This window comes from Cryptotermes secundus, unplaced genomic scaffold (assembly GCF_002891405.2).
Source record: "Cryptotermes secundus unplaced genomic scaffold, Csec_1.0 scaffold22, whole genome shotgun sequence".
NCBI classification, from domain to species: Eukaryota; Metazoa; Arthropoda; class Insecta; order Blattodea; family Kalotermitidae; genus Cryptotermes; species Cryptotermes secundus.
Genome location: NW_019742961.1, coordinates 4,640,769 through 4,656,217, shown reverse-complemented (window position 1 = coordinate 4,656,217; position 15,449 = coordinate 4,640,769). Strand labels below are relative to the sequence as shown.

The 15,449-nt window shown below is 35.1% G+C and overlaps 1 protein-coding gene across 4 annotated transcripts in view; it reads right to left on the bottom strand.

Annotated features, from left to right (window-relative positions):
* Positions 1 to 15,449, bottom strand: part of LOC111873382 (nesprin-1) — a 410,258-nt gene that overhangs the window by 209,402 nt on the left and 185,407 nt on the right. For all 4 annotated transcript variants that reach the window (XM_023868043.2, XM_023868044.2, XM_023868046.2 and 1 more), the window contains exons 59-72: positions 14,869 to 15,000; positions 14,581 to 14,772; positions 12,376 to 12,660; positions 11,568 to 11,948; positions 10,567 to 10,715; positions 9,370 to 9,547; positions 8,902 to 9,087; positions 8,600 to 8,772; positions 6,451 to 6,625; positions 5,657 to 5,920; positions 4,757 to 4,934; positions 4,271 to 4,563; positions 1,771 to 1,923; positions 227 to 388 (exon numbers count right to left, since the gene is read on the bottom strand). In XM_023868043.2, the coding sequence (XP_023723811.1) occupies positions 227 to 388; positions 1,771 to 1,923; positions 4,271 to 4,563; positions 4,757 to 4,934; positions 5,657 to 5,920; positions 6,451 to 6,625; positions 8,600 to 8,772; positions 8,902 to 9,087; positions 9,370 to 9,547; positions 10,567 to 10,715; positions 11,568 to 11,948; positions 12,376 to 12,660; positions 14,581 to 14,772; positions 14,869 to 15,000 (2,901 nt within the window). The remainder of the gene's footprint in view (positions 1 to 226; positions 389 to 1,770; positions 1,924 to 4,270; positions 4,564 to 4,756; positions 4,935 to 5,656; positions 5,921 to 6,450; positions 6,626 to 8,599; positions 8,773 to 8,901; positions 9,088 to 9,369; positions 9,548 to 10,566; positions 10,716 to 11,567; positions 11,949 to 12,375; positions 12,661 to 14,580; positions 14,773 to 14,868; positions 15,001 to 15,449) is intronic.

Below are 15,449 nucleotides of genomic sequence, written 5' to 3'. Positions count from 1 at the left end.
ATGTGCTACTGTCTGAGAAGATGCTTCATATAGTATAATCTCTTACTTCCTCCATATGAAAAACCATACAGCCGAATTTCTAACTGATCTCTCTTTATCCGCACTTTCATGCTGCATAAAACTGAAAACAATAATACCTATTAAATGATAAAGAGATAGTACTAAACTTTCAGGCTTTACATTAACACCACTGTGAGAGAAGAAGAACAAGCTTCTCAAAACTTACCCGAACTGTTTCCAATTTGTCTTTTGTGGAAGCTTCATCTCCAATGCCAATACAGTCGTGCACAGTGCCATGGGCTCGCATTAACCAGGCATCGAACTCTTCCTTTGCCTTTATGAACTCAGTGTGGTCTGACAAATTCTTCTCCACTCGGGAAACAAGGCCCTACAAATGTTAGAAAAAACAGTCAATATTGTGATGACTTTTGTTGCCTAGCTTATATGAAGGCTCAACAGTAACACATAAAAAAATTCTTTAACAGAAAACCCCCTTTACAGAAATCCAAATAACAAGAGTAATGTCAATTACCAAAATTCATTATAGTGAAAGTGTAGAACAAACTGATGAAATGATGTTTCATGGAGTGAAATCATCTAGATTCAGTTTATTCTACACTTTCACTATAATGAATTATTATCTAGATTCTAGATAATCTGATTATCACTACTATTAACACTTCTAGGATATAGTGGCTCTGATTAAATTATTCATTGTTACAATTATTAAATACTACACAAATTAGAATATTAATTCTGGAACCCACAGTAGCCATATCCAACCACATGAATTTGCAGTTTCAACAGTATTAGAGCAGCATCCTGATTTAAAGTTTCTTGATCTAAGAGATTCCTGAAGAATCACCAAAACTACAATTCAGAAGCTGCCATTCCCCACCAGAGAAGGCCATGAAGTTGGGAATGATGACAGAAAACGTGAGAAAGAATAAGCTAACTTAATGTGTAACATGTTTTCATATATTTAGTATCTTTCACATGTTTGGTCGCAATAACTGTATCAAATTAATACACACATCACATTTCATATGCAGATATGTTTCTTAGTTGGGAGAGGGGGTCACCTCTGATTCAGAGCTATCTTCCATTCAGGTAAATACATGTTTATGTGGCGTTGCTGTTTGCTCAAAAAGTCCTTAAAGTCTGCATGAGGCCTTGCTGACCTTGAGTGGTTTGCATGCCGAAGTCAGCAGAAGCCATGTTTCAGTTTTACACATAGCTCCAAGAGTAATTTGGCCGCACTCACATGTACTTTGTACAAAGTTTCTCTGTGTTCAAATTTGTAAGTTGTATTTATTTACATAAACAGTGTCTGCACACACGTGCTTGTACACATGCATGCACCCCTCCCCCAAAGTGTGTGACCGTATGCATGTATATGTATTCTCTTTTGCCCCACTCTGAATAGCAAAATGAGCTGCAAAGACGCAATGAAAATAGTTTAACAGTCACAAGATTCTTTCTTCATTCTGTGAACATTATAATTTGCTAATGCACCACCATACTACCAATCTGNTCCTGAGTCTTACGACCTTGTAAAGGATTTTTGACATGTAAATAAATGAAATGAAATGAAAATGAAATAATGTTCTGTTGTATATCATGTATGCTGTTACCTTTTCAGCTGTTCCCATACAAAATTATATGCATCATAAATTATTTCATGTGTAACTATCACCAAAAGCATAGTCAATAAGAACAGTCACAAGAGTCTATAATATTTACATTACACAGATATTTTCAAATACAAACCTGAACTATGGTAAGCAGATTTGTATATGTTGCCTGCAGTTGTACCGTTCTGTCTCTAACCCAACTGCAAGCACTGAGCTCCATTAAGACTTCACAACGGTCATTCAGCTCTTCCATAACAACCTTTTGCTGCACGGCTTCTTGTAGAAGAATCTACAACCAAGTTGAAAATATTTTCAAAGATGATTCCAATTTTTGGAAGAGGAGACACTATATAATCTGAGTTACTGACAGCATTGTTAAACACACTATAACTAACTCCATAAGATGAGTCCTTCTTGAAAAGCCACAGTCACTTAGCTACTCAAGAATCTCCCAACATTTTATGGAACCCAAAGGTTCATTACCATGTTCACATGCACCTACCAATGGTCTCTATTCTGATCCAGAATAATCCAGTCCATATCACAACACCATACATCTCTAAAATCAAGTTTCTTATTACCTTCAACAATTAATGGCAGCTACAGAGAATAAATTATATTCTCAGCATATCAAGATAATTTGTGAAGGTCATATAAACATGGAGAAAAACTGGGATGAATTATCAGTATAATGTGTTACATGTATTAAATTTTATATGAGTTTATGATTCATCACACCTCTGTCTTTAACCAGTCAAGTGATTATGATGTCTACAGATGTCATGTGATACTGTGTATCGCAGTAGCCATGACGTCTATAGACATCATACATGTTTCTAACTACATTGTGCTTGCAAGATGTTCTGTCTACTTCAGAGCATGACAGGACGTTGCTGATTGCTTGATAGATGTCCTGGGTTCAAGTTCTTTTGACTAAACATTATGGCAGTTTCTAGCAAGATGTGTGAAAGTGATGAGGGGGTGTTTTATGAACTGTTACAAGAACGGTATTTCAGAGAGTGAATATAGTAGTGATAGTGAAATAAATGTGAAAATTCTGTTAGGTTGTAAACAAAGTGTCAGCTCTGATGAAGCAGAAAATGTCAGCAATAACAGTAGCATGCAACCAGATGTATGGACAAATTCAGGTGCTGTGCAACCACATTTTCCATTTACTGGCAAGCCTGGTATAAATGTTGATTTAGAAGACCCCAATAACCCCCTGGAATATCATGAGTTGGTTTGTACATCAGACATCATGAAGTAATAACCAGAGAAACAAATAGGTATGCCCAAAAATTTTTACAAAACACGCCTAATCTAAAACTAAGACCTAGGATGCATGGCTGGCCTGATATTGAAAACTACATAATATTCACAGTAACTGCCATTTGAGTTGCAGCAATGTTTCCTCTAGTATAAACGTTTTAGTAATGATTTCATAGTCTGCAAAAGATATCGATTTTGAAGTGATGTTTGGAAGAACAGCTCAATTCAATCATTCATGCTAACCTTGAGCTTACAAAGGAAGTACAATTCTTAAGCCCACATGAAAATAAAAAACTCTCTTTATCAATGAGGAATACACAGAGTAGCTAGACAGATTTGTCAGTTACTATTATGATCATGTTTCATTTCTAACACCAGGTGCCAGTCAAGTAAGTGTATACTGAATGTGTATGACTCAGGCACAAGTGTGAGATCACATGGTCTGAACAGAAATGAAAGTCAGTGGCGACAGCAGCATATTTTTTTAGAAAAAAGCCAAAAGCACAGAATTTTACTAAAAAAAATATATAAAAACTTTAATGTTAAGGTTACAGAAATTAAAATATAGGTATGTGAAGTCTGATAATTGTTCTTTTGGATGCTTTTTGTTCCATAACTTTATAACGACACATGACTGAGATATTGCATTTTAAAAAGGTAACAAAAATTATAACATTAAACACCACACTGACAAATTTTAATGTCCAGGGAATTTAATGTGCCACTATGGGAGATAAGAACACAGAAAGGAACCACCTGACTGGTTAACTACTTTATGCACCCTTTATAACGTATACCGAAACTGTTACCAGTAATAATATCTTGTTCACAAAGTACAGATACAGAATTAATATTATTCGTGCTTTTCATTGGGTTTATATATTATACAAACCTGATTATCTCTTTGGTATATTACTATTTTAAACAAAACAAAAATACATGGTGAAAAGTATGAACTCCTGAGTTGGTAACCCCATGCAGTTCACAGATAGCTCATTGTTTGAGGAACATATCGCCTCTGTCTTGCCACCTACTTCTGCTGGTTTCTTACTTGGCTTACTTTACGAAGATGGAAGTGACATATTTCTCTAAAATGTTGTACTTTCTCTGAACTACCATGGCAATACAGCCCAGAAGAATGTACTTCTTACAGTCATTATTATGAAAACCTCAAATCTAACATAAGAATACATCATCATTCACAGTCAAATGTTCTAACCAAATTCAGATTAAACTGTTGAGTTCCAGGCAACAGTGGACAGTTACTTTATTCCAAAAACATTCTATCACAGTCAAACTATATGAAATTAAGCGATCAAAGCTCAAAAGCTATAGTATTTCACCATCTATTCACTAAAGTAACATACCCTACAGCTCTGCAATTCTTCAGAAGTCTTCTTGTCTCCTTCAGCTTCAACATCTACCTTCTTCTGGAATGCATCAAGCCAACACTTCATCTTGTCGAATGTGTCTGCAAAATCACTCCAAGATGCTATGCACTTGGACAGAACTTTCTGTGAATCTTTGCAGATAAGCCTCAGACTTTCCCAGTCAGCTTTAAGTTGTTGGACTTCCTGTTTCAGTGTGTCTTGGCCTTCATTTCCAGTGGTCTTCATGACAGTACTGCTCAGAGAAATTGCTTTTTCAACCAACTTCTCACCTGTTGAGTCCAGATCATATGAATTACCATTAGAATTTGTATAGCATGTTGACATTAACTCCTCATTTAAAAAATGTTCAATTAGCATAAAATTAACAAATCTCAGCTTCATGTCCTTCACCTTCAAGTTGTTTAAACTGACATAAGACCTCCAGTGCTTATGGGTTACAATTTTTTCTTTACGAAATCTTACCATCGTTCATTGTAGCTGCTATTTCAGTCATCTTCTTTTCTTTCTCAATTGTCTGTTCCTTTTCTCCGTGAGGATCACTACACTGCTGAATGTCAATTCTAGTCCTTCGAACCCAGTCGAATGCATCAATATATCTTTGTTTGTACTGTTCATGTTCTTTCACTTGTTCCTCCAAAGTCTGAAATATTAAATTGCAATACCAGTGAGTGTAAATATTAGCAAGAGTTCACATTTTCAAAATTTAGTCACCATTCTACCATTCATTTACAAATATGTGCACATAATACCTGTATAAGAAAATTAATGGTTTGTTTATTTAGTTAGTTCATTATGCTGACTGAGCAAGTTCACTTAAACAGTAACCCATCTGACTTGCAGCTGACCAGTTCCAACCTCAGCCAAAACAATGACTATCCTGAATAAGACTTTTAAGGATTTCCACAGTCCCTCCAGGCAAATTCCAAGATAGTATCCAACATGACAGTACAGCTGTTTCCTTCCAGTTCCTTCACAATTCATTAATCCCTGTCATCCTACCATCTGATGCTATATAGTCAGAGTCTGACATTGTCATTAAATAAACTGTAAGTAAACAAAAGTCTTATGTTGTGTCAACTGCTGAGATGTTTAGTGTCATATTTAAGATACAAAATAATTACGAGTAATGTATCAGAAGTAGTGTGAGACTAAGTAGTTGTGACTCAGCTGAATGAACTGCCATAACGTTTGCCCGAAGGAACTGAGAAAAATCACAGGTCAGAATTTAAACTAGGTACCTTGGAAGCACAAACCTAGAACTGGCATGTAGGGAAACATGCTGGATATCATGACATTATGAAAAAAGTTTTGGAGTGGAAAAACCCCCTCAAGAAGAAGTGTTCATACGAGAAGTACACTTACGGCAATATTCTTGGCAACCAAGTCCTTGAGTGTTTGATACTTGTTAATGCTAGCCTGGTAATCCTTGATGGATAAAGATGGATCATCTGAAATTCGATTCTTCACTCTATCTGCCATCTCACTGTGGCTGTTGATGTCTCGTTGCAAAGTGCGGAACTTCTCTAGTGTTGCTCGCTTCTCACTCAAATCATTCAAGAAGGTTTCTTCATTTGACTGCACCTTCTGTTCAACTTCATACAGCCAATCAGCAAGCAACTTGTGAGCCTACATTAAATAATACATATGTAACATGTTTCAAATTAACCATCTATTTCATATTATGGAATATAGAAGACCACTGTTCCTCATTGTGTAAAAATGTGGTCTGTGCAAACTGTCAGAGAACAAGTCATCTTTGTTTACATGTATGTTAGTTTTTCATACAGCTTTCTGATACTACAAAGCATTACAGCTTAAGAATGATCTTTCATTTTCTGGTCTTGAAATCTGTTCAACACTATCTAAGACATGAAATAGAAGTTTCTTATGTGAGTCACAATGTTTACTAAGACTGACTAGTAACAACTGAGAAGTATAGACAATTAGTTTTCATAAGGGACTATATTAATAACAAGTAAGCTACTTATCAAAATCAAAATGAAACTGAAAAATATGCTCATCTGGATAACTGAATTTTGTTCAGATGAGGAGCAAACAAAAACACACTATATCACAAAAATACAGTTCATGGATTTGCAAGCTGGATAACGCCCCCCCCCCCCAAAATATTGATACATAATAATTAAATAGTAAAACTTCTGAATTTCCTCCAACTGTGCAGCTCTACTTGTAAGTTTCTGCCTTAGGTCTTGAACATCAATCATCAGTTTTTCAAACTCTTGTTTCAGGTTCTCTGTATCTTCCTGTATTTTTGCAGCTCCATTTTGTTCTGTGTTTAATATCACTTTTTCTTTCAGTTCTAATGCATACCTAAAGAGCAAGAAAATAACTTCCGCTGTTATGTACTCTGTCAATAAAGAAAACTACATAGTTGAGATATTCAGTTCAAGGTTAGAAAACTTTCTTAAAAATATAATTCATTGCATTCTAACCTCCCAGTTACTTTAAATAATAATAGTTGGATTCAGCACCCTCATAAATATTTCTGAAAATGTTTGTATCATAAGAACATATCTCACAAAGTTTCCACAGAATTGCATTATAACAGAAAAGAATCTGTTAGCTAACATGAAAATATTCCATTAAATGAAGCAGTGACTCTCATAGTGCGCTCACTGTTGATTTTTAATCTCTGATTATAGTTTTGAATAGCTGTTTCATTGGGATGTTTTATTCATAATATCTGACATGGGCAGCAAAACGACACTGTTCTCTCAGAAAATACTGTCAACTGAAGTGCCCCTGACTAAATACAATTCTGAAGCCTGTGAGAGTTCATAATACTCAGTTAAACATAATATGTAAACAATACGTTTAAAAAATCAGCGAATTTATTAAATATTTATCAGGACTGGTGTGGAATTAAAACAATATCTCAGCATTTGCTTGACAAGAAAACAGCAAATTCCTTCAGCCACAAAATTTGGGAATGGGATTCAGCCCAAAGATTTTAAAAGGAATCTAATATATTTTTAATTGTTTCATTTTTGGTCCGTTACACTATCAATCACAAAGTTAATAGAAAGTCCGTCGAGTGTAACAATTTGTAGGTCACTTCTTTATCACTTCTGCCTTACATGTTTCGGTTTGACACAACCATCATCAGAGGCACTTACTACAATTATGAAAACACTGTCGTTGTTTATGATGTTCACAGTTATGTTTGTTGTGTGGACGCTGCTACAATATGTTGACGTGTAAAAGCACAACACTTGCTAGGATAGTTGAGTACACTATCAATTCTCACTTTCCATCCGAAACTGTTTTTAAGTTAAAACACTAATGTTAAAATATTTAAAATATTTAAAACATTTGATGTAAAATGCTAAGCTCCTCCTTGTTAATTCATCCCGAAGATGGGAGATGTCAGCTTGAGGTTGTATGGCTTATGGTTAGATGTTTCCTATGTGCTGTGTGTTGTGTACAGTACACAACACACAAGGAGGAGCTTAGCATTTTACATCAAATGTTTTAAATATTTTAAATATTTTAACATTAGCGTTTTAACTTAAAAACAGTTTCGGATGGAAAGTGAGAATTGATAGTGTACTCAACTATCCTAGCAAGTGTTGTGCTTTTACACGTCAACATATTGTAGCAGCGTCCACACAACAAACATAACTGTGAACATCATAAACAACGACAGTGTTTTCATAATTGTAGTAAGTGCCTCTGATGATGGTTGTGTCAAACCGAAACATGTAAGGCAGAAGTGATAAAGAAGTGACCTACAAACTGTTACACTCGACGGACTTTCTATTAACTTTGGAATCTAATATAACTAATCATGAAAAATCTCATTGCTGTTTGTTTTAAGCTGCTTGAAGCCTAGCTATGCCAGTCCTTATTAATGTTAGATTTATATTACTTGGGAGCTCCAATGGACAAATTACATATCCCAACTGGTGATATATGAATGAATAAATCAGTACAATAACTGGTATAGATACCTTCAGTTCAACATGGCTATGAACTGTAACAAAATTATCAAGTTTTTAAGACACTAGAGGGAAAAGATGGAAAGTGGAGAAAATTATACTGCTTTTGGCTTGGTCTGAAATATGAAAGCATCCACAAAAAAGGCCACTACCTTTTCACTTGATCACCACTTAACCTCCCTGTTCTAAGCATTTCCTCAAATAACTCAGAGCAGAAGGAACATAGTTCCTTGCATGATGCATGATAAATTTTTAGAATTAACATTACAAATACAGTGACTTGAAGAGAAGCTTGATAACAGCAAATGTCTGCCACAATTCTACAAAGAATTAACCAAAATCATACCTAAGTTTGTTCTGCCCTTGTTCAAGAGACTGTCTGATTCCTTTTACAGTCTGCAACTTATTGTTAACTTCTGGCAGGGTGCTAGGGATTTCAAGGCATTCATTCAGTTTATCTCTGGTACGATCGACCCAGTCCTGGCATTCCTGGTACAGTGTGTTATGCTGTTGGTGCTCCTGAAACACAGTCATGTGAAGCATGCAACATAAAGCATCACTTTTATGTGTCATTTATAATTGCTACTACTGCCACAGTAATTATCTGATTAACCTGTAACAAAAGAAAATGGAATGCCTCATCAGTACCTGATAATGCAGCTCAAGCCGCCTCATGATCTCTTTGGCAAGAGACAGCAGAGCATTGTATTTTGTGGTCATCTGTGTAACAGCATTGCTGACTCTTGTGTCAGCACAAGTCTCCAGCAACATTTGAGCTTTCATATTTAGACGATCTAATTCTTTTTGCCAATCAAATAAAGTTTGCAGATGAACCTGTACAATAAAAGGAGGCAGCATGAATATTCCTTATACATATTGCCATATCAAAAATATAATTTACACAACAACATTCTACCACATGTCTGACTGGTTTCCATTTGAACTTGAGAGAGTGAATGTCATGAATTTATGATCTCTTGGTTTGGTGCTGATGAACTACCAAGATAAGATATACATATACATAACCAGTAACCACTAAGCTTTTCTGATTTAAAAAAACAGAATTGCAAGTCACAACAATGGCAGAAACATATGGCTGTTATGGAATTTCATTACCTGGAATTCTTCCAGAACATTTTTCTTTTCTTCTAAACTGTCCTGGAGTTTATTGAATGTCTGTACCACTTGTTCAGTCTGAGTAAGCCAATCAGAAGCTTCCTGGTACTGGTCTTCATACTCAGTCCATTTAACAATACCAACTTCCAGCAGACTTTTGGTTCGGTTCAAAGACTCACTGAATTGAAGAAAGTAAAATATTTCAAATTAAGAGTTTAAGAGATCTAAAATGAAACCAAGTTTTTAATTTTAAAGGGTTCTGACAATGGTACATAACATCAAGAATTATAAGGTTTCTGGACTTTGTCCATCATCTAGCATTCCTCACCAAAAGCATTTCAGAAACTTGTTTCCTTTCTCAGGTGAAAAGGTCAGGAGGCACCTGTACCAACTAGATCCATTTAAAAAACTTCAGTCTGAATCACTGGAGCTCATGTGAAAATGTGGGAGGCATCTATTCATTTGGGCTTGTTAGAAGTATGTTCCTCCTCACCTTTTCAACTAAGATCCTGTGATTCAAAATAGCTCATTCTAACAGATACGAATCACCAGATGTCTCTCTACATGCTGTCACTTGAAGGAAGAAACAGATCCGGTTTCTGAAACATTGTGTTCTGCACATTTCTAGAAGTGCTGGGATAGTGCAGTTGATGTAGTGACTGGCTAAGAGCTGGACGACCAAGGGGTCGGAATTCATGTCCTAGTAAGGGCAAGAATTTTCTCTTCTCCACATATTCCAGACCAGCTATGGGGTAAAGCTGCAGGGGAGTGAAGCTGACCACTCTCCTCCAACTAGTGCCAAGGTCAAGAAAATGTGGACCTATCCATCTGCTCTCCCACATGCCTTCATGACATAGTGCTTAATCAATTAAGCACAGGGACATCTTTACATTTTACCTTTACCTTAGAAGTACATTAAAATATAGTCTGCATTTATTTTGTTACTGACTACTTAATTCTTTTCCCATTTGTAATAGGAATGTTTCTTGACAGTTCTCCCCACAACTTTCCATGTGAAACAACTTCTTTTTATAAGAAATAATTTTACATAGGTTTCCACTCTATAGTCTCTAAACTGCATTTCTTTAACAGATTTCCATATAATCCAAAGAGGTTTCACAGTATTAGCTCTTTATGACTTACCTTAATTGTATTATATTTTGCTTCACCAAGATTTCTTTCAATATAACAACTTACATGTAAGTATCATATTCTTCTTGCAGCAGACCAACTTCTTCCTCAATTACTTCCTTATCCTCTGGATCTGCAACTTGACAAGCAACATCTCCTTGTTCCAGAGCTTTCTCCAATTTTTTCTGGCCCTCCTCTTGTTCCGATTCAAGCACCTGCACAACAGTCAGGTGCAACATTATAATTTACTGCAGAGGTAAACAGAATATGACTGTATGTGGAAATCTAAATTCAGTCTCCCATAATGATAAAAAAAATTATTAATATAGACATTTCTCTCACTGGATAGGGGGATTTTGAGTTACTTTTCAACACTATCAGCAGCTAGACTATTTAGGAATGAATGTAGGATGATAGATGAATGACAAATTTGAAAGGATTTTGTAGGAAGCAATTATGGTCCTGCAAGGTAATATCAAGGTGTTTTCCTGGGAGGACTGAGGAAGACCACAACCTCACAACCTATTTGCCGACAAGGACTGTGTTCCTGGAACAGGCCATGCTAAGAGCTGTGTGAGCTATGCACTACATTAAGGCAAAACAATTTAAGGGATGAAAGGGAGGTGAACTTGAAAATTATTCCAGAATTATGCTAAAAAAGATCCTTTCATGAAAAGAAAAGGTTTCTTGGTGCAAAGCTACCATAAACAGGATGCACCTGGAACTCAGACTTGCATCTAGACAGGAAGAAGGCAGATAAGCATCTGGCATTAAGATTACTCAACTTCATAAAGAGCACTACAGCATACAATCCCTTGGTATTAGTATGGGAAGATGTGTTAAGAAGTTGCATCAAGATGTGCTGTGATTTTCATACAAAAGTTAGATACATTTAACATATCACACATGTACTCATAACATGTCACTTAGGTAACGCTGTCAGTGTCTCTAATTAGGAGCTATAGCAGGAAGATGTGCAGGAAGTGCAGGTATAGCTCCAAGCATTCCCTTCCATTAAAGTCTGAAAATGTGTATGGTTTAAAACAGTTACAGTTGCCTATGCCTACCTTCAATTGTGATACTTTACTGCTAAGTGATTCCTTGTCACCAGTTGGCTCTGAACATTTGCTGAGTTTCTCCTTGGCTGCTCGAATCCATTGCATGAAGTCATTACCCGCATCTATAAATGCCTGATGCTGTTCCACTGTTTCCTTTTGTTTAGCATACAATTCTTTGGCATGTTTACTCAGTGTTTCATATTTGCTGGAAATCTCAGAAGCAGGCTGTGCTTGTAACAAATCCTCTGCTTTGGATGTTACTGACTGAATCATTGGTTCAAATGACACGATATCCTGAACAATGCTGTTGGTCTGACGCAGAGTAGCCTTCCTTTCACCTATACTCAGAGAGCTCAGCCCTGCAGCTGGAACTTTCTTTGTTTTTGAGACCTGTGGAGAGATAAATCAAACACCAGCTACTGAGAATGTTGTTGGGGTATTGAAAGTGTGATGATAACTATATTACAGACAGTTATTTAAAATTTAAATAAGATGTATGTCAGTCTGGGCATCACAACCTGAATTAAAGTATCAAAATGTTTCATTTCAAGGAAAACAACTGAATTTTCTTTTCTAAATTATGTTAAATCTTAGAAGTCACAAATTTCAAAATGATACACATATTCATTCATCCATTCACTGCATGGAATTAACCACGGCCTGTGATGAGTAGAATACACAGCTTCATTTTACTCATATTACATTCCCGTATAATTCCTGCAAAAAGATCTTTTGAAGCAGATTCATGATTCAGTGAAGTAATGGGATCAATATCTCAACATAATCCAAAATATTTTCTTTCACACAATTCACCAACCTTTTGTTCACAGACTTGCTGCAACTTGGCCTCACGATCAGTGATCCACTGCTGAAGTTGTGAATATGAAGAACTGTAGTCAGCCCACTGCAGTAGGCTTGTTTCTAAATGAACTTTAGCAGTTGATATTTTTCTCACAAGTCGATCCCAATCATTCTGTATTTCTTTAAGCTGATTATTAATGATGTCTCGACCATCTGAACGAGTATTACGAAGCACTTTCTCTCCACAGTTGACAGTCATATGAATGAGGTTCTGACCTTCCTCTCTCTTCCGCAATAATTCCTGTTCAAAATAAAATGCAAAACTTACTTAATTAACAACTCTGACACATTAGAATCTTGTACTGTATTCAGAAAATAAAATGATCCCAATAGAGAATTCTGAAAACAAAAGAACTAGTTATGAGGTTTGACTGTTACATTAAGAAACTAATTCTAACATAAACATATTTTTGCTACTTTAAGCTAAATTTCAGTTTTTTAAAGATGTGGACATGGTTGCAATTGATTCTGATCCTGGAACTGCATTCACATTAACAATACCATTTTAAAACAGGCTTAGATCATGTCATATTTAGTTTTCCTGAAAGCTGTCATATAAATACACTTCTCATACACAGTATTAGACATAATCTACAATATTAATTTTGTAGTGTATCAACAGATTAACTCTACATAGACTCTGAAGTTCACAAAATACTATGGGTTAGTATCCGTTTTAACTTTATAAAGTACAAACTGAAGAATGTAAAACTAATCCAATAAAACAGTGCATATATATTTCATATTTAGGTAGATAAAAAATCTGGACCAACAGAACATAACTACATCATTTAAACTAATGAAGATGCTACTAAACAGGTAACCTGCTAAAGAGGAAGAAAAGACAATTAAAAAATAGTACACACATCAGAAGTGATGATCCTTATAACTTTCAAGAAGAGAAATATTTGTAGAACTTCATTATGCCACTCTGGCATCACAAAAGTGACTTTATACCTTTCAAAGTATCACTGAAGCGAAATTCAAGAGTACAATTTTTTTAAAAAGTTCAGTCGTTAATAAGAGTGTATGAGGATAAGCTAAGAACCTGTTGTCTGGATAAATTATTGTACAGTACTTGCAAATATACTAAGAACACATTTCCCAAGAAGGAAATTTTAAAGCAAATTTTAAAGCTAAAGAGGAAGAAAAGACAATTAAAAAATAGTACACACATCAGAAGTGATGATCCTTATAACTTTCAAGAAGAGAAATATTTGTAGAACTTCATTATGCCACTCTGGCATCACAAAAGTGACTTTATACCTTTCAAAGTATCACTGAAGCGAAATTCAAGAGTACAATTTTTTTAAAAAGTTCAGTCGTTAATAAGAGTGTATGAGGATAAGCTAAGAACCTGTTGTCTGGATAAATTATTGTACAGTACTTGCAAATATACTAAGAACACATTTCCCAAGAAGGAAATTTTAAAGCAAATTTTAAAGCTAAAGAGGAAGAAAAGACAATTAAAAAATAGTACACACATCAGAAGTGATGATCCTTATAACTTTCAAGAAGAGAAATATTTGTAGAACTTCATTATGCCACTCTGGCATCACAAAAGTGACTTTATACCTTTCAAAGTATCACTGAAGCGAAATTCAAGAGTACAATTTTTTTAAAAAGTTCAGTCGTTAATAAGAGTGTATGAGGATAAGCTAAGAACCTGTTGTCTGGATAAATTATTGTACAGTACTTGCAAATATACTAAGAACACATTTCCCAAGAAGGAAATTTTAAAGCAAATTTTAAAGCTAAAGAGGAAGAAAAGAGAATTAAAAAACAGTACACACATCAGAAGTGATGATCCTTATAACTTTCAAGAAGAGAAATATTTGTAGAACTTCATTATGCCACTCTGGCATCACAAAAGTGACTTTATACCTTTCAAAGTATCACTGAAGCGAAATTCAAGAGTACAATTTTTTTAAAAAGTTCAGTCGTTAATAAGAGTGTATGAGGATAAGCTAAGAACCTGTTGTCTGGATAAATTATTGTACAGTACTTGCAAATATACTAAGAACACATTTCCCAAGAAGGAAATTTTAAAGCACTTATTGTATTACTACTTTCTTTAAAAAAAGAAATAATAGCTGGACAAATGGAAGATTACTTCAAACAGAAACTGGAATTTGGAAACATCAGCATGGTTTCTGCTTACCTGAACCTGGTCCAAGCGAGCCTGCAACACTTCCCGGCTGCTATGTGAAGAAGCTTCACTGCAATCCCAGATTACTTGTTTCGCATTTTCAATCCAATCCTTTGCTTTCTCATAGTTTTCACTGTACTCTTGATGCTGTTCCAGATTTGTCTCCACTTTTCTTAAGACATCTTTAGCCAAATTCACTTGTACCTGCATTAAGAGAAATATTTAGAAAGTAATTTCAAATTCAAAATAATGCCTAAAATCGTAATTTTTAAAAGAATTACAAAGTCATCAAGAACAAACCTGATATCGGGAATTAAGATGTCTTAACTGATTGTTGACATAGGTGTCTAAATGTGAGGACAGTAAAGCAGATGCTGTTGTGTTGAATTTATCAATCTGTTCCTGACCTTTCTCCAACTTTTCCAAAATGTCCTGGAACACACAAAATATAGTAGTCATGACAGGAAACATGCAATTTGAAAAGGAAGTATTATACCACATACTCTGCACTGTGCTTTTAATTCTTCAACACAAATAAAGAATTCCAGAATAAATGCCCATTTTACCAAAGAACAGCTATGGAACACTATATATTAGCCAAGACATAATCTGTAAAATGAAACATCTGTGTCACAAGGTTATATTGTTACAGAAGCGTAAACTAACACAAACTGATTTTACTACATACGTTAGTATAAGTCATACTTCCAACATTTTAATTACTGATTTTACAGATGTCATTATTACTGCTGTATATTTCATTTAGACATAAGTCAATTTAATAATATCCATCTCATATAACTATTTCAATTTATACATCACAATCTATGGTTTTTTTATATTATTAGTCATTTGATGTGATGTTTAATCTCATATATTTT